At 43.0% G+C, this 24,502-nt stretch overlaps 1 protein-coding gene across 1 annotated transcript; it reads left to right on the forward strand.

Moving 5' to 3' along the window:
- Positions 1-134: 134 nt before the first annotated feature.
- Positions 135-14,839, forward strand: ZNF597 (zinc finger protein 597). The gene is made up of 4 exons (XM_003928463.4): positions 135-280; positions 432-517; positions 2,657-2,783; positions 6,425-14,839. Exons 2-4 carry the CDS (start codon positions 485-487, stop codon positions 7,537-7,539), a joined length of 1,275 nt encoding a protein of 424 aa, XP_003928512.1. The 5' UTR covers positions 135-280; positions 432-484; the 3' UTR covers positions 7,540-14,839.
- Positions 14,840-24,502: the final 9,663 nt, after the last annotated feature.

Here is a 24,502-nt window from a genome sequence, read left to right on the forward strand (position 1 = left end):
GCGGCCCATTGGCTACCGGTTCTCGGTTAAGGTATTCCATTGGTCAACACAAAAGAAGGACTGTCCCCTCGGCAGAAGCCCGACCAATTAAAGGGAAGGATGACAGATAGGGTTGAGGGCGGGTCGCTTCCGGCGGCTTTTCCTGCAGCTCCTGCGGAGGGGAGCATGGGAGCGTGGGAGTTTTGCAGTGGCTGTGGCGTTCTTCGTAGTGACTTGGTAGGGCGTCGCTTTCTGCGGCTCCAGCCTGGCGAGCGCGAGGCCTGTCATTAGCTCCGGAGCGGTAAGTGGGCCCCTTTCGAAGCCGGGCTGGGAGGAGGAGCAGTCACCATAGGTTTTAAAGGGGGTTTCGGAGGGAATCGAGAGAGGCTGGGCGTACTGGAGGAGCTTGGCAGCAGAATTGGTCCATTTAAGGACTGTTCTCTTCCCCGCAGCTTTGTCTCGAAGTCCCCGTGACGTCTGGAACAAGGCATTCCCCACTCCCCAAATGGCGTCAGTACTCCCGACGCCCGAGGCCCAGGTGAGTCGAGGAACCATTTTCGTACAAGTTCATCCCTGCTTTCGGTCTTCGCCTGACCCCCTCTTTTGGAGGAGGGTTGGACATGCCTGTTGTGATGGGAGTGCGCCCGAGCCCCAAATAACCCTTTCACCAAGCGTTCTTCATTCCAAGAAGAACGCTCCTATGTGCCTAACATAGGGAGAAGTGATTTACCGACTTCCTTCTGTGACAACTACCAACTGGGAGCAGGGCCCTGTAGAGGAATCTCTAAGAGAATTTCTCAGTGTCTTTCTGTTTATCTTGTCTTTTTAGAGACAGGGTCTGACCTTGTCGCCCAGGCCGGAGTGCAGTGCTGAGATCATAGGTCCGTTTTGAACTCAGGGGATCCTCGCGCCTCAGCCTCCGCCTCTGGAGTAGCTGGGACTGTAGGCGCGCGTACTATAGTGTCTGGCTAATTTTAAAAATTATTTGTCGTTTGTTCGCGGTGGCTCATGCTTGTAATCCCACCGCTTTAGGAATCCGAGGCGGGCGGGTTACGAGATCAGGAGTTTGAGGCTAGCCTGGCCAACACAGTGAAATCCTGTCTCTACTAAAAATACAAAAATTAGCTGGGCGTCGTGGTGGGCGCCTGCAATCCCAATTTACTCAGGAGGCTGAGGCAGGAGAATCGTCTGAACCCGGAAGGTGGGGGTTGCAGTGAGCTGAGATTGCGCCACTGCATTCCAGCCTGGGTGAGGGAATGAGACTCAGTCTCAGGAAAAAAAGAAAAAAAGAAAGAAATTATCTGTGGAGACCAAGTCTTGCTGCTTTGCCAGGAACTCCTGGACTCCAGCTATCCTTCCACCTCGGCCTCCCAAAGTGCTAGGATTACAGGCATGAGCGACTGCGCTCTGCCTCAAAGTGGCTTTGGAATGGTTCCTCAAATTACAGATTTGATACTTCTCCAATTTGAGTGAATTTTTAAATTAAGCACATTTCTAGGCTCCACAATTGTTAAGTAATAATAAATCCCAGGTGATTCTTAATCACACCATTAGGGAAGGTGGTGGGGTAAGGCCTGGTTGAAGTGTTGGAATGAGTTTAGGGGATAAAAGGAAATAGCAAAGGGAAGGATGTTGGGAGAATCCTGTAACCTTTATCTCTTTATGATTCTCCCTGGGCTGCCCAACCTTTTCCCTTTTTAAAAAATTTTTTGAGATAGAGTCTCACTGCAAATCCCAGGCTGCAGGAATGCAATGGCACAATTTCAACTCACTGCAACCTCCGTCTCCCAGATTCAAACAATTCTCTTGCCCCAGCAACCCGAATAGCTGGTACTACAGGCACGTGCCACCACGCCTGGCTATTTTTCTTTTGAGACGGAGTCTCCCTCTGTCGCCCAGGATGGAGTGCAGTGGCGCAATCTAGGCTCACTGTAACCTGCGCTTCCTGAGTTCAATCGATTCTCCTGCCTCAGCCTCCTAAGTAGCTGGGATTACAGGCATGCGCCACGACACCTGGCTAATTTTTTGTATTTAGTGGAGACCGGGTTTCACCATGTTGGTCAGTCTGGTCTCGCACTCTGGACCTCAGGTGATCCACTAGCCTCTGCCTCCTGCTGGGGTTACAGACCTGAGCCACTGTGCCAAGCCTTAATTTTTGTATTTTTAGTAGAGACGGGATTTCCACCATATTGGCCAGGATGGCCTTTAACTCCTGACCTCAAGTGATCTGCCCCCATCTCAGCCTCCCAAAGTGATGAGATTACAGGCATGAGCCACTGCACTCGGCCCCAACCTTCTCCTTTTCTTAGAGCATCCTTTCTGTCCCCTCAGGAGAACCCTGACCAATGAAAGGAAGGATGGTGACAAATCAAAAGGAAGAATGGTTTCCCTCCCTAAGAGCTGTTCCCTCATCTTTTCTCTTCCAGGATAGACTATAATTCTCACAGTACACCCCGTCCTTAAACCACTGCCTCAAAATTTATGTGTATGTTTATTCTCTTCTTTTCAACCCTCATCTCGCCCCTTAGAACTGGTTTACCCAACTCCAGCACTCAAGAACCTTTTACACTAAGCGCTTTTTGTGAATCTGATATTTCTAGCTCTTCTCATCCTTCCTAGGCTAAGTGAGGGGCTGACCCTCCAGCCACTTGTACTGACACAGGCTCTTATGTTTCAGGGACCAATGCTGTTTGAGGATCTGGCTGTGTATTTTTCTCAAGAGGAGTGTGTGACTCTGCACCCTGCCCAGAGGTCCCTCAGCAGAGAAGCCTCACAGGAGTGTTTGGAGGATGTAGCCTTGATAGGTAAGACAATTATTTTTCCTGTATCTGGAACTTTTATCAATTCTGGGACATCATGCTTTGTCTATATGTTGGTGTGGTGGAGTGGGACCTGTCCCTGAGTAATTTATGTGGAGATGATAATTGTATGAGAGAAGAAGTTTTAAAATGTGAAATGATTTCTTAAAGACAAAAATTCAGTCTAGTACAGTGACTGTAGTTTAGTGCAAGAGATGGTGGTATTTGGTAATTGTCCACAAATGTTTGTTGCAGGTAGTTTACAGTTTTACTTGGAAAATCCCATTAGTATAAATCACTATCATTTGCCAAAGACTGGAAATTGATTTACTCTTAGGGGATGCTATGCCTTTCTCACCTAAGAGGAACCATATATAGATGGACTCCTGTGCCTAAACAGATTTTATTTCTGACTAAGATTGAGTATCTAAACTATTCTAAACTATTTATTCTACTTATTTATTCTAAGTAGTTGTTATAGTCATTCTAAATACTTTGGGATAGGTTAGATACTCAATCCTAGTCGGAAATAAAAGAATAACTAGAATAGGCTCAGTGTGGTGGCTCAGGCCTGTAATCCCAGCACTTTGGGAGGCTGAGGCGGGTGGATCATCTGAGGTTGGGAGTTCAAGACCAGTGTGGTCATCATGGAGAAACCCCATCTCTACTAAAAATACAAAATTAGCTGGGTGTGGTGATGCATGCCTGTAATCCCAGCTACTTGGGAGGCTGAGGCAGGGGGATCTCTTGAACCTTGGAGGCAGAGGTTGCAGTGAGCTGACATCATGCCATTGCATTCCAGCCTGGGCAACAAGAGCAAAACTCTGTCCCCCCCCCCCCAAAAAAAAAAAAAAGCAAGAAAAAGAATAACTACTTACTCTAAATAACTCATATTTTCTGTCTTCCACTTCTCTCTCCATCATGTTCATATTGTCTTCTATCTGCTTAAACATATGGAATATATTTATAATGGTTATTTAAACTTTGTCTACTAGTTTTATCATTGATGTCATTTCTGGGTCTGTTTCTATTGATTGATTTTTCTTCTAGTTACGGGTTACATTTTCTATTTTTTCTTTACTTGGTAAATTTTGGTTGGATGTTAGATTGAGAATTTTATGTTGTTGGACACTGGATTGCACTGTATTTTTAAAAATATTTTGGACTTTGTTGTGGGAGGCAGTTTAGTTACTTGGGGTCAGTTTGATTCTTTTAAGGTATGCGTTTTTTGCTTTGTTAGGATGGGTTCAGATCAACATTTCTGTTAGGGCTTATTTGTGCTACTGCTACGGCAATGTTTGGATATTGCTGCTTGCTGTCTTACATCTTTCCACTTTGGCTGGAGGGAACGTGGACTGGTTATTGCTCTGTATATTCCTTTTAGGCAGTTCTTTTTTTTTTTTTTTTTTTTTTTTTGAGACAGAGTTTCACTCTTGTTACCCAGGCTGGAGTGCAATGGCGTGATCTCGGCTCACCGCAACCTCCGCCTCCTGGGTTCAAGCAATTCTCCTGCCTCAGCCTCCCGAGCTGGGATTGCAGGCAGGCGCCACCATGCCCAGCTAATTTTTGTATTTTTAGTAGAGACGGGTTTCACCATATTGACCAGGATGGTCTCGATCTCTTGACCTCGTAATCCACCCGCCTCGGCCTCCCAAAGTGCTGGGATTACAGGCTTGAGCCACCGCGCCCGGCAAAGACAAATTCATCTATTTTGAATCTTTCTCCCTTTCTTTTTTTTTTTTGAGACGGAGTTTCGCTCTTGTTACCCAGGCTGGAGTGCAATGGCCCGATCTCGGCTCACCGCAACCTCCGCCTCCTGGGTTCAGGCAATTCTCCTGCCTCAGCCTTCTGAGTAGCTGGGATTACAGGCACGCGCCACCATGCCCAGCTAATTTTTTGTAATTTTAGTAGAGACGGGGTTTCACCATGTTGATCAGGATGGTTTCGATCTCTTGACCTCATGATCCACCCGCCTCAGCCTCCCAAAGTGCTGGGATTACAGGCTTGAGCCACTGTGCCCGGCTTAGGCAGTTCTTTCCAAGGTGTTGGGTAGTTTCTTCATGCACTTACAGATTACTGCTCATCCGTTTTTTTTTTTTTTTTGAGACAGGGTCTTGCTCTGTCACCCAGGCTGGAGTGCAATGGCACAATCATGGCTCACGTTAGCCTTGACCTCGCAGGCTCAAGCATTTTTCCCACCTCAGCCTCCCAAGTAGCTGGGACTACAGACATGCACCACCATGCCCGGCTAATTTTTGTATTTTTTTATAGAGACGAGGTTTTGCCATATTGCCCAGGCTGGTCTCCAATTGCATGGCTCAAGCGATCCTCCCACCTCAGCCTCCTAAAGTGCTGGGATGACAGATGTGAGCCACTGTGCCTAGCCTCAGAAGAGTCTTAAGGGGACCCTATGTAGATCCTCTGAGCTCTCTTGCTGAGCAGCTGCCTCTTTGCCATTTTGCTTTCAAATTCTAGCTGCCTTGGCATCCCTAATCTCTGAACTTAGTCACCTCAAATCAGCTAAACCACTTGGTACTGTTTGCCACTTGGATTCCCATGCACTGTACTGCAGCCCTTTGTAGTCAGTGAGTTGGGAAAATCATAAAACTTTGTTTCTCTGGAAGGAAAGTTTCTTTTTGTATTGCTATATTAGCTTTATAACTGAAGAATACTTGGAAAATATTACAAAGGAATGTTAGCTTTGTCAGCTATCCTTGTTAGTAAGATTAACTGTTATTTTCATGCAGTACTCACAGCATTCTACCTTGATTTTTCCTCAGTGAGGGGTAAAGAGATTTCGGAGATCTCTTCTGATGATAATAAAACTATTGTAACCCAGAAATAGTTTCTCTGTTATGGGAGAGAAATGCTCAGTTGATTGCTTTTTTTTCTTTTTAAAAATTACCTCCTTCTTTCCCCCTCATTCTTGCTGTCATCTTTTTTTTTTTTTTAAAGAAACAAGTTCTGGCTCTGTCACCTAGGCTGGAGTGCAATAGCACAGCTATAGCTTACTACAACCTTAAACTCCTGAACTCAAGTGATCCTCCTGCCTCAGCCTTCCAAGTATCTAGGACTACAGGCATATACCAACATGCCTGGCTAATTTTTTAAAATTATTTTTCATAGAGATGCGGTCTCACTGTGTTGCCCAGACTGGTCTCAAACTCCTAGTCTAAATGATCCCTTCACCTCAGCTTCCCAAAGGGCTGAGATTACAGGCTTGAGACACTGTGCCCAGCCCCTGTCTTTCTTGATAAATATAAATCCTAATCTTGTGTCCAGTTGTTAATTTTTCTGCTGTCACTTGAGATAGCTTCAATAATGAAAGGCTCTTGAGACCTAAATAGACTGGCTGGAAAAGTTCACCCCTAGACAGTGACTACCAAGATTGTCCATAGTACCAATCCCACTGGAGTCTGACTTAGTTGTAGCTATTCTCTTCTCTTTACCTTTGGATGTTCATCCAAAACTGGATCTTCCAGGATGTCAAGAGTGTCTGCTTGGTCCTGATTTTGTGTGTTTTCTATGTTGTAGGATAACCCTTCTACAGTTTCCTGGTTCTCTTTGTAACTACCTTAGTTTGCTTTTTCCCTAGTAACCCTTGAAGGTATTGTCTATGTTTTGCTTTGTTTTGTTTTTATCAACAGGAGAGGAAGGCAAGCCTGAGATTAATCAGCAGTTAAGCCTAGAGTCTATGGAACTTGATGAGCTTGCCCTAGAAAAGTACCCCATTGCTGCACCCCTTGTCCCTTACCCAGAAAAATCCTCTGAGGATGGAGTTGGAAACCCTGAAGGGAGAATATTAAGTGGAACTCCCACATTCAAGAGAAGGGTCATAAGCCTTTTAGTTACCATTGAAAACCACACGCCATTAGTAGAACTCTCTGAATGTTTAGGACCCAACACACTTTCTGAAATTCTTGATTTTCCCTGGGAAGAAGCCAAAAATGTGTACAAATGTCCTGAATGTGATCAGAACTTCAGCGATCATTCATACCTGGTTTTGCATCAGAAAATTCATTCCAGAGGGAAAAAACATAAATGTGGTGACTGTGGGAAGATCTTCAATCATAGAGCCAACCTGAGGACACACAAGAGAATCCATACGGGTGAGAAACCTTATAAGTGTGACAAGTGCAGTGCCAGCTTTCGCCAGCACTCGCATCTGTCCCGACACATGAATAGCCACATAAAGGAGAAGCCCTATACATGTAGCATATGTGGTAGAAGTTTTATGTGGCTCCCAGGATTGGCGCAGCATCAGAAAAGCCACACTGATGAAAAAGCCTACGAATCTACTAACTGTGATAAATACTTTGATGAGAAACCAAATCTTGCTTTGCATGAGGAAACATTAATATCAGGCCCCCAGTATCAGCACACTGATTGCATGAGGAGCTTTAGGCAGTCTTCATATCCTGCCCTTTCTGAGAAGAGCCACGCGGAGGACTCTGAACGCTGCAGCAGTGATGGGGACAATTTCTTCTCATTCTCAAAATTCAAGCCCTTACAATGTCCTGACTGTGACATGACCTTTCCTTGTTTCTCTGAGCTTATTTCCCACCAGAACATTCATACGGAGGAAAAGCCCCATAAGTGCAAAACATGTGAGAAAAGTTTTGCTTTGGACACAGAACTTGCATGGCACCAGAAGAGCCACACGCTAGAGAAACCTTTTAAATGTACTGTGTGTGGGAAGACTTTCAGGTCGAATTTGCATCTCATTACTCATAAGCGAACCCATATGAAAAACACCACATAAATATAATAGCTTGTTGTTAGTGATTGGGCTTTTCAGTATCTGTATGGTGGAAAGCAGTTACTGTATATGTACCAGGCAATGTGCTAAGCACTTTACACGCATTCCCGTGTAAAACTTAATTCTCATCCCAACCTTGATTTAAGGTAGTACCATTTCCAATTTATAACTAGGGAAACAAAATCCATGTCTTAAAGCTAGTGAATGAACCCAGGATTTGAACTCAGTTACTGTTGAACTGTGAGCCAGAAAAAGATACAAAACTTTTGTTTAAATTCAATTTTTATTAAAATGAAGGCTTTTGCTAGAGTTCTTTTAATTTTGTTTACGTAGTTTCTAACTTTTAGAAGGAAGAGAATTTATTTATATTTTGCCAGTTCTGCAGATATAATATTTAGGAAAGTAAATGCTTTTATATGTTTTATACTTTTTTTTTTTTTTGCTATAACTATTTGAATGTAATGTTTGTATAAGATTGCTGTTTTACATGTGAATTCCCGTAGGAGTTAAGAAGTTTTTTTCTGTCCTGTAAAAGTTCCCAAATGGGTAGACTAGTGTATATCTTGATGGCCATTAGTAGCCACAGAGTTCCCTATCATAGTTCTGATGCCAGGGGGAGGTACTGGCATTTAGGACCCAAATGTTTGCAAGGAGTTTTGGTGGAGTCTAACTGTAGCCCTTTCGTGGAGCCTGGACTTGGGGACAGGGAGGAGTACTTGCTCCTTTCTAAGATTACCTCTAAATCACTACCTAAGCACATTACCTGTCTTGTTATGAATAATTGTAATTGTTTATCAGTGAGTATGGTAGCTACTTTAGGGATATTATCTAATTTAATCTTCAGAATAAATCTGTGACACAGAAAAAAAATATTTGTTTCATAAACGAAACTGAAGTCTTCAGAGGGTAAAGTGAATGCTTTGCCTAGCACACAAATCACATTGTGGTGAAGCTGACATTAAGCCTGGGTCTCTCTGACTACAAAGGCCATGCAGTCTTCGAGACTACATCACTTACTGGCATTTGCACCACATAGTAGCACTGCAGGAAGCCAGGGAGAGGGGCCCTGAGATAGGTAGCTGAGGATGGTCATCATGGAGGTGGTTCTGTGTACTTGCATCCTGGAACCTTCATTCTCTTTGTAATGTACCCTGACTTACAAATACAGTTATAGAGCAGCAGAAGACTCTCCAGGACTTCGAGTTTGAACTCTTGTCCCTGTAATCAGATAGGAGATTTCACACTTTGCAGAGGTTTTTTTTTTTTAAACCTATAACATTTCCTCTCCATCTCCAAAGAAAATGCATATAAAAAATTGTTAGATTTTAACCAAAATACTTGACAATATATATTTAGATACTGCTATTATAAATATTGGAGCAAAACATTCTTAAATAGTATGGTTATTAATGTTAAAGAACCGCAGAATGTTGTAAATACACATTTATATAGAATTTCTCATTAAAGTTGATTTATGCTTATCAGCAAAACAATATTTACATGGGATTTTATTAGAATGGAAGAATGATTTCATTCTACTTAAATAAACAGTATAAAACTACAATATTTGCTAAAATTGAATTGTTGCTGGAAATTCTAATGAGAAAAGATAAAGGACTCTTGAAGACTAATTGTATGGAAGTTAGCAGAAGGTGGTCCTACAGAGCAGCAGATTGAAGACTCATTATACAAAAAGATGCTGGGTACTCAATTAAGGTCTTACTACTGAGCAGAGGCAGGAAGATACTGTTCCGGTGAGAGGAAAACTGAAACTAACATCCCTAATCCAGAGAGAGTTTCTCTCTCTTTTTGTCATTCTTGTCTTGTTTCTTGTTTGCCGATCCACAGTTGAGACTATGTGCTGCTCCGTATGTCAGGATCAGACTTAGCTCTTTGTTTCTGATGTCTCCATTCTTAGGAGATAGGACACCGGCTTTCGGGTTTCTCTGAAATGCTTTGAAATGTGTAGAAAGATAGTCTCGAGTTAGGTTTCTTATTAGCCAGTTCTGAGATGTCTCGATCTTTGTTAAGTAACAAGAACACCACCTTCTTGCTCTCCTGCTTTTGCCCTCAGTGACAGAAACTGGCAGGCGCCTGAGCACTTATCAAGGACTCTTACTCAGTCAGTGATCTAATGAAGAGTCACAGGATGGGGGATGAAATTGGGAAAGAGGTCTGGAATAGCAGAGTTGCTGCAGAAAGAAGTAGAGGGGAATATCTTGGACAGAGTTGGGCTGATATAAAAGATGGATGCTGTCATTTTTTTTTTTTTTTTTTTTTTTTTGCACCTAGAAAATACAGCAGAAAGTGAGAATTTGTCCTGTTCTACAGCTATTAGGGAAGTTTGCCTTTCCATATGAATCTTTCCTTCACAATTAACCTCTCATATTTTGGAGTTTTATTTATTTATTTTCCACATTTTGGAAGATTATGACAAACTTCCCTAAAAATTAGAAAAAACACCACTTCTCAGAAACATTAACATACATGTGGGTATAACTAAAATGGCTTTTTGGTATAATACTATTAATGATTGGCATGCAGAAAAAAATGAAAAAAAAAATCCCTTAAGTGTCAGTTACTGTGAAATAGGTATATTTTCAGTTGTTTGCTTATTGTGCACTTGTACTTAAATAAATTTGCTGGATGTAATTCAAGCTAGTTTGCCCCCAGGGAAGTGAAGGAAAAGATGTATCTGCTGGTGAGATTCAGGCTTTATATGGTGATGGCTTTTTCTGCCTTCTGTTAATACTGTCAACTGATGTAGATAAATTCCATAAAATTGTCATTAACTCAGAGATATTAGCCTACCATGTTAGGTGCTATTCACAAATACTGGATGAAAGTTAATCTAGGGAAGAAAAATTAAATGCAAGAGTTTATTGCTATAATGATGGGTTAACTGCATTTTGCAGCATGGAATTCAACACACTATGAGAGTGAAAACTTTGTGCTGAAGAAATTGACTCAAATTTCTTGGCTTTTGTTGTTGATGCAGTGATGAAAATGTGTATCTAACAGTTGCTTAACATGACTGCTGGAATATTACGTTCTGTTACAGTTATTACAGCATTTTTCCAATGGAATTCAGATGTCAGCAGTTTACATTTTGTAAATTAAGAAATTGTGGAATGAAGTTGTTTTTGAATGAGGTGGACTCAAAATATTTTTATTTAGAGCTTTGTTGCTACAGGTGGCAGTCTATTGACATCTCCTCATTTAACCTAGAAAATGACTAACCCAATAATTCAGGGAGCTAAAACTCAGTAAATGCCATTTTGAATCTTTGCCTCCTGAGTTTCCATATAATTAAGTGGCCATGTTCAAGTGACTGCAGCATAAGACGTCATACAATCTGAAACTGCAGAGTTTGATCAAAGTAATCTGCAATTTACTGCCTTTGTGTACAACAGGAGACATAGCAGGTTATAGTTTATATGAATAGTCTATTTTGAATGTTCATAAAACTTGTTATCCCTGTGGGATTTCAGTAGGAAAGTGTTTTTGCTTTGACCATCTGTTTAACAAAATGATCTTCGTTAGAAGTGTATATATTCATCTGTTTTAGTTTTGTAGTTTAGGAGGGCTATTGATGTGATTCAAAGATGACCATTACCCATCTTTCCGAGGCCCATCTACGTAGTAAAGGTGTTTTGTTTTTTTTTTTTATTTTGAAATTGACATTCCTCTTTGCATTAAGTCTGTGGGGGAGGGGGGAATACAATATAAATATTCATCTATGTAAACATAAGAATATGCTGTAATCTCTACTTCCTTTGGATACCTCAGAAGTTTGTTTATTGTATACGTTTATACTGTTTGTTCAATGTTTTGGTTTACTGTTTTTGACGTATTCTCATCAGTCTTAGCTCTATATTGTAAGTTCTCAAGTTATTTATCATGTTTATCTAATGTGCAATTTGGCATCTAATAAATGCTATTTTATGATAATGGCAATGAACTTTTTTTTTTTAAGTGGTTTTAGGTGGCAATAAGGTGAATTTTGAAGACTGTTAGGATTGTGGTTTAGAGAGAGTGAGTGAGTGACTTCGTGCTGCTTAATAAAGAAAGTAAAATCGCTTCCTCCGTGGAATTAAGCAGAAAATTCCTGCTCATTTCGGGAAGCTAGCGCTGGACTTAAATTTCCTTTCGTCTTCACCGTACACAGGAGTACAGGGGCAAGGACCTCTATCTTCAAAGGGCAGCTACTGCCTGGTGCGGGTTGCCACTTAAAGCTGGGAGTCCAAGACACGGATGTGCTGAGCAGGATTCCCAGAAGGCCTCGCGTGGCCTCAGGGAGATACCGGGTCTCCAGTTTGGCTACCAACATGGGTCAGCGGAAGTGCCAACGAGATGACATGCGCTGCAGCGGCCCACGGATGCGGAACCGGAAGTCACAAGCCACTTCCGGTGCCCGTTTCCGGCAGCGCCTGCGCATTCCTGGGGCAAGTGGGACATGGTGAATGGTGGAGACCCAGCGGTGGGGTTTGGCCGTGTGCCTTGCCATGTCTACTGCATATCACTAGGTGATCTCCATATAAATCTAGTAGTATGAGTAACAGCGTTTGCCGAGAACTCTGCAGGTCCCTATCTCCGCATCATTAGGTGGGTAACAGAGGTGTGACTGTCAGACACCAACACGGATCTCCATCTGTGATTCTAGGTGTTAGGACGGGAGAATAAGCTCTACGCCACCTTCCCAGCCCTGATCCCACTTAGGCAATGTGGAGCTGTGGGCCTGTCTAGCATATGTGTCTGTGGCTTGTTGAAATGGATACTTTGTACTTCTCACTTGTGCTGGGTAGACTATCTTTTCTTTACGATCGATACCAGTGTCTTAGGCTTTTGGCATGGTCTGCAGCCAAATTCTAACCTGCTTCTGGTTAGCTGGAATGTACCCTTGGCTTACCTTTAGTAAATGGTATCTCCCCAGGTGCACTTAGCCACTCATGGCTACAAATAGGTCACTTTAGGTCTAGCTTCAATTTCTCTTCTATGTGCTCCAGATTTCTATATTCAAGTGCCTACACAGATCGTCCTTTGGATGTCTCTCAGACATCAAAACACATGCCCTTAAATCATGCTTTTAGCCCCTGACCTGTTTGCCTACAGTTTGTGGGGCCACATCCATACAGTAGCTCATACTATCAACAAACACCCCTTCTTTCCTCTTGGCTACGGCTTGAATATTTGTGTACCCTAAAAACTCATGTGTTGGAATTCTAACACTTAAATTGATGTTATTAGGAGGTGGGGCCTTTGGCAAAACCCTCATGATTGGGATTAGTGTTCTTATAAAAGACTGCAGGCCTGGTGTGGTGGCTTACGTCTGTAATCCTGGTGCTTTGGAAGGCCAAGATGGGAGGATTGCTTGAAGCCAGGAATTCAAGACCAGCCTGGGAAACATAGCGACATCCCATCTTTACAAAAGAATTTATTTAGCCCGGTGTACTTGTTGCTTGTAGTCCTAGCTACTTGGGAGGCTGAGGCAGGAGGATTGCTGGAGCCCAGGAAGTCAAGGTTGAGCCTGTGAGGACCCAGCAAGAAAATGCCATCATTGAAATGGCCTTCACCAGACAGACCACCTTTATCTTGGGCTTCCTAGCCTCTAGAACTAGAACTGTGAAAAAAAAAAAAAATGTCTGTTTATAAGCTACCCAGTTCACGGTAATTTTTTATAGCATCCAGAACAGGCTTAAGATATCAAATCCATTCAATCATCAAGTCTCATGGATTCTACCTCAAAAGTATCACCAAAACCTGAATGTTTCTGTCCCTACTGTCCTCCTCCTATCCAACAGTATTCACCTGGGTTACCTGAAATAGCCTGCTGATGACTTTTATATCACTCTTGTTTTCTGTCAACATAGCTAACACACTCCCATTTAATAAAATAAGTATTATGGCCAGGCACAGTGGCTCACACCTGTAATCCCAGCACGTTGGGAGGCCAAGGCAGGTGGATCACGAGATCAGGAGTTCAGGACCAGCCTGGCCAAGATGGTGAAACCCCATCTCTACTAAAAATACAAAAAATTAGCCGGGTGTGATGGCAGGGGTCTGTAATCCCAGCTACTCAGGAGGCTGAGGCAGGGAACTGCTTGAACCTGGGAGGTGGAGGTTGCAGTGAGCTGAGATCGTGCCACTGCACTCCAGCCTGGGTGACAGAGCGAGACTCCATCTCAAAGAAATAAAGGAAATATTATGAAATCACTTGCTCCCTGAAACTCAGCAGAAAATTCCAGCATTATTGAGGGAAGATGGCACTAGATGTTGATCTTTTCAGTCTTTGCTGCACAGTAGAAGTAGAGGGCCAGGTACCAGATAATCATGATTATCGCATCATCCAACTGGACATCTTTCATTGGCTTCCGATTGTCCTTAGGGACATTTACATTTTCAACATGACCTTCCTAGTCATTACTTCAGCTGTTCTTTTTCTCTCACCCCTCTCCAGCTACACATTCTCTCAATTCACCAAACATACCAAGCTCTTCGAGAATTGTGCACATACTCTTCCTTTGACTTGGAACACCCCCCTCAATTCCTACATCCTTTGTTTTATCCTCCTTACAGCAATTACTATGCTTTTAATTGAATAGTAATTATATAACTAATAAAATTTCATTGTTTCTGTGGGGGCAGAGACCAGGAACATGATAGATGCTTAAAATTATGCACTGAATGAAATTAACATGGCTCTGTCACTTTTATAGTGTTGGTTTCAGCTTAAAGAGTGACAGAGAAGAAAGGAGAATAGACGCTGGTACCATCAGTTACTAGTAGGCAAGAGGTATAGTAATATACCAAAGAAGATGTAAGGAGTTGAGGAAAAAACTAAGCTTAGTTTTTTTTTTTGTTTTTTGTTTTTTGTTTTTTTTTTTGAGGTGGAGTTTCGCTCTTGTTACCCAGGCTGGAGTGCAATGGCGCGATCTCGGCTCACCGCAACCTCCGCCTCCTGGGTTCAGGCAATTCTCCTGCCTCAGCCTCCGGAGTAGCTGGGATTACAGGCACGCGCCACCATGCCCAGCTAATTTTTTGTATTTTTAGTAGAGACGGGGTTTCACTATGTTGACCGGGATGGTCTCGATCTCTTGACCTAGTGATCCACCCGCCTCGGCCTCCCAAAGTGCTGGGATTACAGGCTTGAGCCACCGCGCCCGGCCCTAAGCTTAGTTTTTTAGGCTAGTCTCGACCTCTCGACCTCAGGCAGATCACCTGAGGTCGGGAGTTTGAGACTAGCCTGACCAACATGGAGAAACCACATCTCTACTAAAAAAAAAAAAAAAAATTAACCAGCTGTGGTGGCACAGGTCAAGAGATCGAGATCTCTTGATCACTAGGTCAAGAGATCGAGACCATCCTGGTCAACATAGTGAAACCCCGTCTCTACTAAAAATACAAAAAATTAGCTGGGCATGGTGGCGCGTGCCTGTAATCCCAGCTACTCAGGAGGCTGAGGCAGGAGAATTGCCTGAACCCAGGAGGCGGAGGTTGCGGTGAGCCGAGATCGCGCCATTGCACCGCACACTGGGCAACAAGAGTGAAACTGTCTCAAAAAAAAAAAAAAAAGGGCTGGGTACAGTGGCTTATGCCTATAATCCCAGCACTTTGGGAGGCCGAGGTGGGCTGATCATGAGGTCAAGAGATCAAGACCATCCTGGCCAATGTGGTGAAACCCCATCTCTACTAAATACACGAAAATTAGCTGGGCCTGTGGCATGCACAGTGAGCCACCAAGCCTGGCCAGAGGACATTTTAAACAGGTATGTGAGCACATTCAGTGGCTGTTCCTCCTCCAGGGTCAATGCAGAGCAAGCAGACAAAAATACACCATTCTGGCTGGACACTGTGGCTCATGCCTGTAATCCCAGTGCTTTGAGAGGCTGAGGCAGAAGGATCACTTGAGGCCAGGAGTTTGAGAACAGCCTTGGGAACACACAAACACCCTGTCTCTACAAAAATTTTTCTTAAAAGTTAGCCAGGTGTGCTGACATGTGCCTGTAGTCCTAGCTACTCAGGAAGCTGAGGCAGGATGATCGCCTCTGCCCAAGATTCAAGGTTGCAGTGAGCTATGATGTAGCCACTGCATTTCAGCCTAGGTGGCAGAGTGAGAACCTGTCTAAAAAAAAAAGAAAGAAAGAAAAGAAATAGAATTTTAAAAAGCAGTTCCCAGTTTCTCCCTAAAAGGGATTTGTCTGTACATTTTCCCAACTGCATTAGGCTACTAAGTAGCCTGCATCTAGTAGCTGATAGGGCTGGTAAACAATAGACCTCTAGGAGCATGAACAGGCATGTGAGAACTTCACTAGCATTCTCCCCTCTTCTGCTACTCCATTCAGAGATAAAACTAGGGGCCAGGCATGGTGGCTCATGCCTGTAATCCCAGCACTTTGGGAGGCTGAGGCAGGTGGATCACTTGAGGTCAGGAGTTCAAGACAATCCTGGCCAACATGGTGAAATCCTGTATCTACTAAAAAATACAAAAAAATTACCCGGGTATGGTTCGGGGGCGCTTGTAACCTCAGGTACTCGGGAGGCCGAGACGGAAGAATTGCTTGAACTTGGGAGGCAGAGGTGGCAATGAGCTGAGATCGTGCCACTGCACTCCTACCTGGGTGACAAAGTGAGACTCTGTCTCAAAAATAAAACAACAAAAGAAAAAAACTAGGCTTCTAGCTTCTTCCTGGATGGAGTACCCCAACTTTTATAGCTTCCGTGCAATAGATAAACTCCTAAATCACCTGTCTCTGGGCATTAATGAGACTGTATTCACAAGTACCCCTAGACTACAGAGAAGAAAAGGGTTTTAAAAGGGTGTTTGAGCACTTCTAGCATCTGTTTCCCCTAATTCAGTACAAAGTGAGCAGGCAAAAACACTCAGCTCCGAGTTTACCCCTGGAAGGAGTTTGACTCTACACCTAATGTCCCAACTTTCCCAGCTGCTGTCCATGAGTCAGGCCTCTACCCTATATCTGGGTACTGACAGGGCAGGCAATAAGTAGTCCTCTGAGAGCCTGAATGGCCATGTGATTGCTTCCCAAATTCCTTTTGCAGGTTCACTCTAGAGATAGAGCCAAGCCTCTGAACAATGCACCTGTCCCAGACAACAGATGGGAGCTGCAATTCACGAGGCCCCAGGCGGGTTACAATACATTAGGCAGTGGGTTGAAAGAGTGTGTGCTCTGAATGACAACGCAGGTCTTTGCTACAGATTATCTCCTCAGTTTAGTGCAGGGCAAGTGGGAGATCAACACCAGTTGCCAGCTTTTCCTTGAGGATAGAAGTAACTGGAACACATATAACACCCTGACTTTTCTACCTAAAATTCAGGAACTAGCCTCAATATCACCAGTCTTGGGGCATTGATGGCATTTGGTACACCCCAGTCTCTTATGGGTAGCAAGAATAAAGAGAGCAGTTTGTACAAGCACAAAAATTTGAGAGGCCGCTAGAGCCTCTGGTTGGGTTGATAGGTGAGTTTCATCTCCTACAAAAAATCAGATATTAAGACTTAAGGGCAGGGTAGGGTGGCTCATGCCTGTTATCCCAGCACTTTGGAAGGCCCAGGCTGGTGGATCACCTGAGGTCATGAGTTCGAGACCAACCTGGCCAACATGGTGAAAATCCATCTCTACTAAAAATACAAAAATTAGCTGGGCTGGGCGCGGTGGCTCAAGCCTGTAATCCCAGCACTTTGGGAGGCCGAGGCGGGTAGATCACGAGGTCGAGAGATCGAGACCATCCTGGTCAACATAGTGAAACCCCGCCTCTACTAAAAATACAAAAAATTAACTGGGCATGGTGGCACGTACCTGTAATCCCAGCTACTCAGGAGGCTGAGGCAGGAGAATTGCTTGAACCCAGGAGGCGGAGGTTGCGGTGAGCCGAGATCGCGCCATTGCACTCCAGCCTGGGTAACAAGAGCGAAACTCCGTCTCAAAAAAAAAAAAAAAAAAAATTAGCTGGATGTGATGGCAGACACCTGTAATCCCAGCTACTCAGGAGGCTGAGGCAGGAGAATCACTTGAAACCAGGAGGCAGAGGTTACAGTGAGCTGTGACCTTGCACTCCAGCCTTGGTGACAGAGCAAGACTGTCTCAAAAAATAAAAAATAAAAAAAGACTTGGAAAGGGATTTGTCTTATCTAATGCATGAAAATCAACAGCCAATAAATATATAATTAAATAGAAAATATGTTTCAAACAAAAGAATAAGGTAAATCTCCAGAAACCAATTCCAATGAAATGCAGGTAAGTGATTTTACCTATTAGAGAATTAAAAATAGGCCAGGTGCAGTGTCTAGCACCTGTAATCCCAGCACTTTGGGAGGCTGAGGTGGGTAGATCACCTGAGGTCAGGAGTTTGAGACTAGCCTGGCCAACATGGTAAAACCTCGTCTCTACTAAAAATACAAAAATGAGCTGGGTGTGGTGGCGGGCACCTGTAATTCCAGCTACTCAGGAGGCTGAAGCAGGAGAATCACTTGAACCTGAAAGGTGGCAGTTGCAGTGAGCTGAGATTGTGCATTGCACTTCATCCTGGGCAACAGAGCAAAACTTCATCTCAAAAAAAAAAAGAAAATTAAAAATAATCATAAATATGCTCACTGAGGTTAGAAGTATAATGTTTGAACAAACTGAGACTTTTTGTTTTGAGACAGAGTCTTGCTCTGTTACACAGTCTGCAGTGCAGTGGTGCGATCTCGGCTCACTACAACCTCTGCCTCCCGGGTTCAACTGATTCTCTTTCCTCAGCCTCCCGAGTAGCTGGGACTACAGACGTGTACCACCATGCCTGGCTAATTTTTTGTATTTTTAGTAGAGGCGGGGTTTCACTGTGTTGGCCTGGATGGTCTCCATCTCTTGACCTCGTGATCCACCAGCCTTGGCCTCCCAAAGTGCTGGGATTACAGGCATGAACCACCATGCCCAACCAAACTGAGACTTACAACAAAAAGAAAATATAAAAACAGGGCCAGCAAAGTGGCTCACACCTGTCATCCCAGCACTTTGGGAGGCCAAGGTGGGAAGATTGCTTGAGCGTAGGAGTTCAAGACTAGCCTGGGTTACACAGTGAGACCCTGTCTCTACAAAAAATTAAAAATTAGCCAGGCATGGTGCCATACGCCTATGGTCCCAGCTTTTCTGGAGGCTGAGGTGTGAGGATCACTTGAGCCTGGGATGTCAAGGCTGCAGTGAGCTGTGATCACACCACTGCACTTCAGCCTGGGTGACAGAGTGAGACCCTGTCTCAGAAAAAAGAGAAAATATAAAAACATACCAAACAGAAGTTATGGATATGAATTATAAAATAACTCTTCTGAAAAATTCATTAGAGAGTTTCACCTGCAGACTAGATCGAGTAGAAGAAAGGGTCAGTGAATTTGAAAGCCAGTCATTGGAAATCAATCAGAGGGGCAAAAATTGAAGGAAAAAAAAGAGTGAGGATAGCTTAAGGGACACCATGAAGTAGACCAATGTATGCATTATTGAATTTTCAGAAGGCAAAGAGAGAAAAATGGACAGAAAGCATATTTAAACAAACAGTGGTTGAAAACTTTCCAAAATTGGGAAATGAAATAGAAATCAAGATCCAAGAAGCCCAAGTGACATGAAATAAGATGTATCCAGCCAGGTGTGGTGGCTCATTCCTGCGATCCCAGCACGTTGGGAGGCCAAAGCGGGTGGATCACTTGAGGTCAGGAGTTTAAGACCTGCCTGGCCGACATATTAAAACCCCATCTCTACTAAAAATACAAAAATTATCTGTGCATGGCGGGGGTCGCCTGTAATCCCAGCTACTTGGGAGGCTGAGGCAGGAGAGTGGCTTGAATCTGGGAGGTCGAGGCTGCAGTGAGCTGAGATCGTGCCATTGCACTCCAGCCTGAGTGACAGAGTGAGACTCTGCCTCAAGAAAAAAAAGAGAATGAGATGAATCCAGAGAGACTCACACTGTCATACATTACAATCACATCGTCAAAAGTGAGAGACAGAATTTTGAAGGCAGCCAAGGGAAAAGCAACTTCTGTCTACAAGGGATCCCTAATAAAACTATCAACAGATTTTTTTTTTTTTTTTTTTTTTTTTGAGAAGGAGTTTCATTCTTGTTACCCAGGCTGGAGTGCAATGGCGCGATCTCAGCTCACTGCAACCTCCGCCTCCTGGGTTCAGGCAATTAATTCTCCTGTCTCATCCTCCTGAGTAGCTGGGATTACAGGAATGCGCCACCATACCCAGCTAATTTTTGTATTTTTAGTACAAACGGGGTTTCACCATGTTGACCAGAATGGTCTCGATCTCTTGACCTCGTGATCCAACCGCCTCGGCCTCCCAAAGTGCTGGGATTACAGGCTTGAGCCACCGCACCTGGCCCTATCAACAGATTTTCCAACATTTTCCTGATTTGACTCTCAGCTTGGCTGTTGTTGGTACATAGGAATGCTAGTAATTTTTGTACATTGACTTTGTATCCTGAAACTTTGCTGAAATTGTTTAAACCTTGTAGGTCAGAAAGGAGTGGGATGATAGTTACAAAGTGCTGAAAGAAAAAAATTCCAGTCAAGAATGCTATCTCCAACAAACCCATCCTTCAAAAATGAAGGGGAAATAAAGACTTTCTCAAACAAATACAAGCTGAGGGAGATTATCGCCACTAGACCTGCTTTACAAGAAATGCTAAAGAGAGTTCCTATGGTTAAAACAAAAGTATGGAAGACAGCAACATGAGCACACACAGTGTGAAACTCATTGGCAAAGGTAAATATATAGACAAAACCAATATTGTATCACTCTAACATTAGTGGGTAAATCAATTTTAGTTCTCTTATAAAAGTTAAAAGAAGTACTAAAACAACTATATTATGTTAATTGGTATAATATGAATAGTTGTTAATTGTGGTATCAATAGCATATAAGCCAGGGAAGGAGAGATAAAAGCAGAGTTATGACATGCAAGGGAAGTTAAGTTGTTACCAACTTAAAGTAGTCTGCTTTAAGATACTTTATGTAAACACTTGGTGACTAAAAAGAAAATGCCTATAGAATTACAGAAAGAAAAAGAGAAAAGAATGAAAACATAAATAAAAAAACAGTGAAATACGGCCAGATGCAGTGGCTCATGCCTGTAATTCTAGCACTTTGAGGGGCCGAGGCAGGCAAATAACTTGAGGCCAGGATTTCAAGATGAGCCTGTCCAGCATGATGAAACCGTTTCTCTACTAAAAATACAAAAATTAGCCAGGTGTGGTGGTGCACACTTGTAATCCCAGCTACTCAGAAGACTGAGGCAGGAGAATTGCTTGAACCCAGGAAGCGAAGGTTGCAGTGAGCCAAGATCGTGTCACTGCACTTCATCGTGGGTAACACAGCAAGATTCCCATCTCAAAAAACAAAAACAAAAACAAAAAAACCCAACGAAATAAAAAACAAAAAAACAGTAAAAACACAAAAGAAGACAACAAGAGGAAAAAAGGGACAGAAGAACAAGAGTAACAGAAAATAGTTAACAAAATGTCAATAGTAAATATTTCCTTATTTTTATTTCTTTATTTATTTATTTTGAGACAGAGTCTTGCTCTGTCACCCAGGCTGGAGTACAGTGGTGCTATCTTGGCTTACTGCAACCTCTGTCTCCTGGCCTCAAGCAATTCTCCTGCCTCAGCCTCCCAAGTAGCTGAGATTACAGGTGTGTGCCACCACACTCAGCTGATTTTTTTATTTTTAAAGGAGATGGCATTTTGCCATGTTGGCCAGGCTGATCTCAAACTCCTGACCTCAGGTGATCTGCCTGCTGCAGCTCCCAAAGTGCTGGGATTGTAAGTGTGACCCACTGCATTCAGGCAACAAAAGCAAAGCAGACAAAAGAAACAAGTAGGAATACATCATACTATAAAGCTGCTGGAAAGCAAAGGAGACAATCAAATCAAAAAAATGAAAAGGCTGACTGTGGATTAAAATAAAATACCTGCAAATGATATCTCTGATAAAGTTATCAAATACATAAGGAACTCACACAACTCAATAGCAAAATTGACCAAATAACCCAATTTTAAAATAGGCAATGAACTTGAATGAATATTTTTCTAAAGGAAATGTAAAATAGCCAATATCCCAGCCTGGCCAAAATGGTAAAACCTCGTCTCTATTAAAAATATGTATATATATACACAAAAATTAGCTGGGCATGGTGGTGGGGACCTGTAATCCCAGCTCCTGGGGAGGCTGAGGCAGGAGAATCGTTTGAACCCAGGAGGCAGATGGTGCAGTGAGCCAAGATTGCACCATTGCTGTCCAGCCTGGGTGACAGTGTGAGACTCCATCTCAAAAAAAAAAAAAACACAAAAAAAACTATAACCAACATGATACTGAATGAGGAAAAGCTAGATGCATTCCATTTGAAAACTGGCACAAGACAATGCCCTATCTTACCACTCTTATTCAACGTAGTATTGGAAGTCCTGACCAGAGCAGTCGGTCAAGAGAAAGAAATAAAAGGCATCCAAATAGGAAAAAAAGAAGTCAGACTATCCCTGTTTGCAGATGACATGATTCTATCTAGAAAACCTCAGAGTCTGAGGCCCAAAAGCTCCTTCAGCTGATAAACAACTTCAACAAAGTTTCAGGATACAATGTACAAAAATTACTAGCATTTGTGTACCAACAACAGCCAAGGCGAGAATCAGGAAGGCAATCCCATTCACAATTGCCACAAAAAGTTTAAAGTACCGGGACTCCATGTTTGGATCCTCTTCCACACTCTCATGCTCCCGGAAGCTGTTTTTCTGTCTCCTGGATTTCCCCTCTGGAGTCCACTTCCACACTCTGTTGTGGAAGCCTGTCTTCCCCTCCTAAACTCCATGTCTCTCTATTCCCTTCCACTCAGTGTGGAAGCTGCTTTCCTCTCCTGGATTCCATCTTTCTGGATTCTCTCACTCAGTGTGAGAGTTAGCTGTTTCTTTCTCTGTCCTTCTCCTGTTTCTCTCTCTCTAAATAATTATCACTTTCTACAAAAAAAGAATAAAATACCTAGGAATACTGCTAACCAAGGAGGTAAAATATCTCTACAATGAGAATTACAAAACACTGCTGAAAGAAGTCAGAGATGACACAAACAAATGGAAAAAGATTTTATGCTCATGGATAGGAAGAATAAATATCATTAAAATGGACATATTGCCCAAAGCAGTTTATAGATTCAATGCTATTCCTATCAAACTACCAATGACATTCTTCACAGAATTAAATAAACCTATTTGAAAATTTACATGGAACCAAAAGAGAGCCTGAATAGCCAACGCAATCCTAAGCAAAAAGAACAAAGCTGGAGGCATCACATTACCTGACTTCAAACTGTACTGCAGGGCTACAGTAACCAAAACAGCATGATACCGGTACAAAAGCAGGCAGGTAGGCCAATGGAACAAAATAGAAAGCCCAGAAATAAGGCCACACGCCTAACACCATTTAATCTTAAACAAAACTGACAAAAGCAGTGGGGGAAAAAAATCCCTATTTAATAAATGGTGCTGGGATAACTGACTAGCCATATGCAGAATATTGAAACTGGATCCTTTCCTTACAACATATTAAAAAATCAACTCAAGATGGATTAAATACTTAATTGTAAAACTCAAAGGTATAAAAACCCTAGAAGACAACTTAGGAAATACCATTTTGGACACAGGATGGGAAAATAATTTCATGACAAAGACATCAAAAGCAATTACAACAAAAGCAAAAATTGTCAAATGGGACCTAATTGAACTAAAGAGCTTCTTCTGCACAGCAAAATAAGCTATCAACCAAGTAAACCTCCAGAATGGAAGAAGATATTTACAAATGTGCATCTGCAAGGTCTAATATCCAACATCTATAAGGAATGTAAATAAATTTATTAGAGAAAAACAACCCCATTAAAAAGTAAGCAAAGGACATGACCAGACAATACTGATTGAGTGAGTGAGTGATTGAGATGGAGTCTCGCTCTGTCACCCAGGCTGGAGTGCAATGGCACAGTCTGAGCTCACTGCAACCTCTGCCTCCTGGGTTCAAGCGATTCTCCTGCCTCAGCCTCCCAAGTAGCAAGGATTACAGACACCTGCCACAATGCCTGGCTAATTTTTGTATTTTTAGTAGAGATGGGAGTTTGGCCAGGCTGGTCTTCAACTCCTGACCTGTTGATCCACCTGCCTTAGCCTCCCAAAGTGCTGGGATTACAGGCATGAGCCACCGAGCCCGGCCTAAACAGACAGTTTTCAAAAGAAGACATACATACAACCAACAATCGTATTTAAAAAACTCAATATCACTAATCATTAAAGAAATACAAGGCCGGGCGCGGTGGCTCAAGCCTGTAATCCCAGCACTTTGGGAGGCCGAGGCGGGTGGATCACGAGGTTGAGAGATCGAGACCATCCTGGTCAACATGGTGAAACCCCGTCTCTACTAAAAATACAAAAAATTAGCTGGGCATGGTGGCACATGCCTGTAATCCCAGCTACTCAGGAGGCTGAGGCAGGAGAATTGCCTGAGCCCAGGAGGCGGAGGTTGCGGTGAGCCGAGATCGCGCCATTGCACTCCAGCCTGGGTAACGAGCGAAACTCCGTCTCAAAAAAAAAAAAAATACAAAAATACAAAAAACTAGCTGGGCGTGGTGTCGCGTGCCTGTAATCCCAGCTACTTAGGAGGCTGAGGCAGGAGAATTGCCTGAGCCCAGGAGGCGGAGGTTGCGGTGAGCCGAGATCGCGCCATTGCACTCCAGCCTGGGTAACAAGAGCAAAACTCCGTCTCAAAAAAACAAAACAAAACAAGAAATACAAATCAAAACCGTAATGAGATGCCATCTCACACTAATCAGAAAGGCTGTTAATAAAAAGTCAAAAAATATCCTGGCAAGATTGCAGAGAAAAGGGAACACTTATACACTGTTAGTGGGATTATAAATTTAGCTCATTCTGGAAAACAGT

The sequence above is a fragment of the Saimiri boliviensis genome, chromosome 12 (assembly GCF_048565385.1).
Source record: "Saimiri boliviensis isolate mSaiBol1 chromosome 12, mSaiBol1.pri, whole genome shotgun sequence".
In the NCBI taxonomy this organism is placed as follows: Eukaryota; Metazoa; Chordata; class Mammalia; order Primates; family Cebidae; genus Saimiri; species Saimiri boliviensis.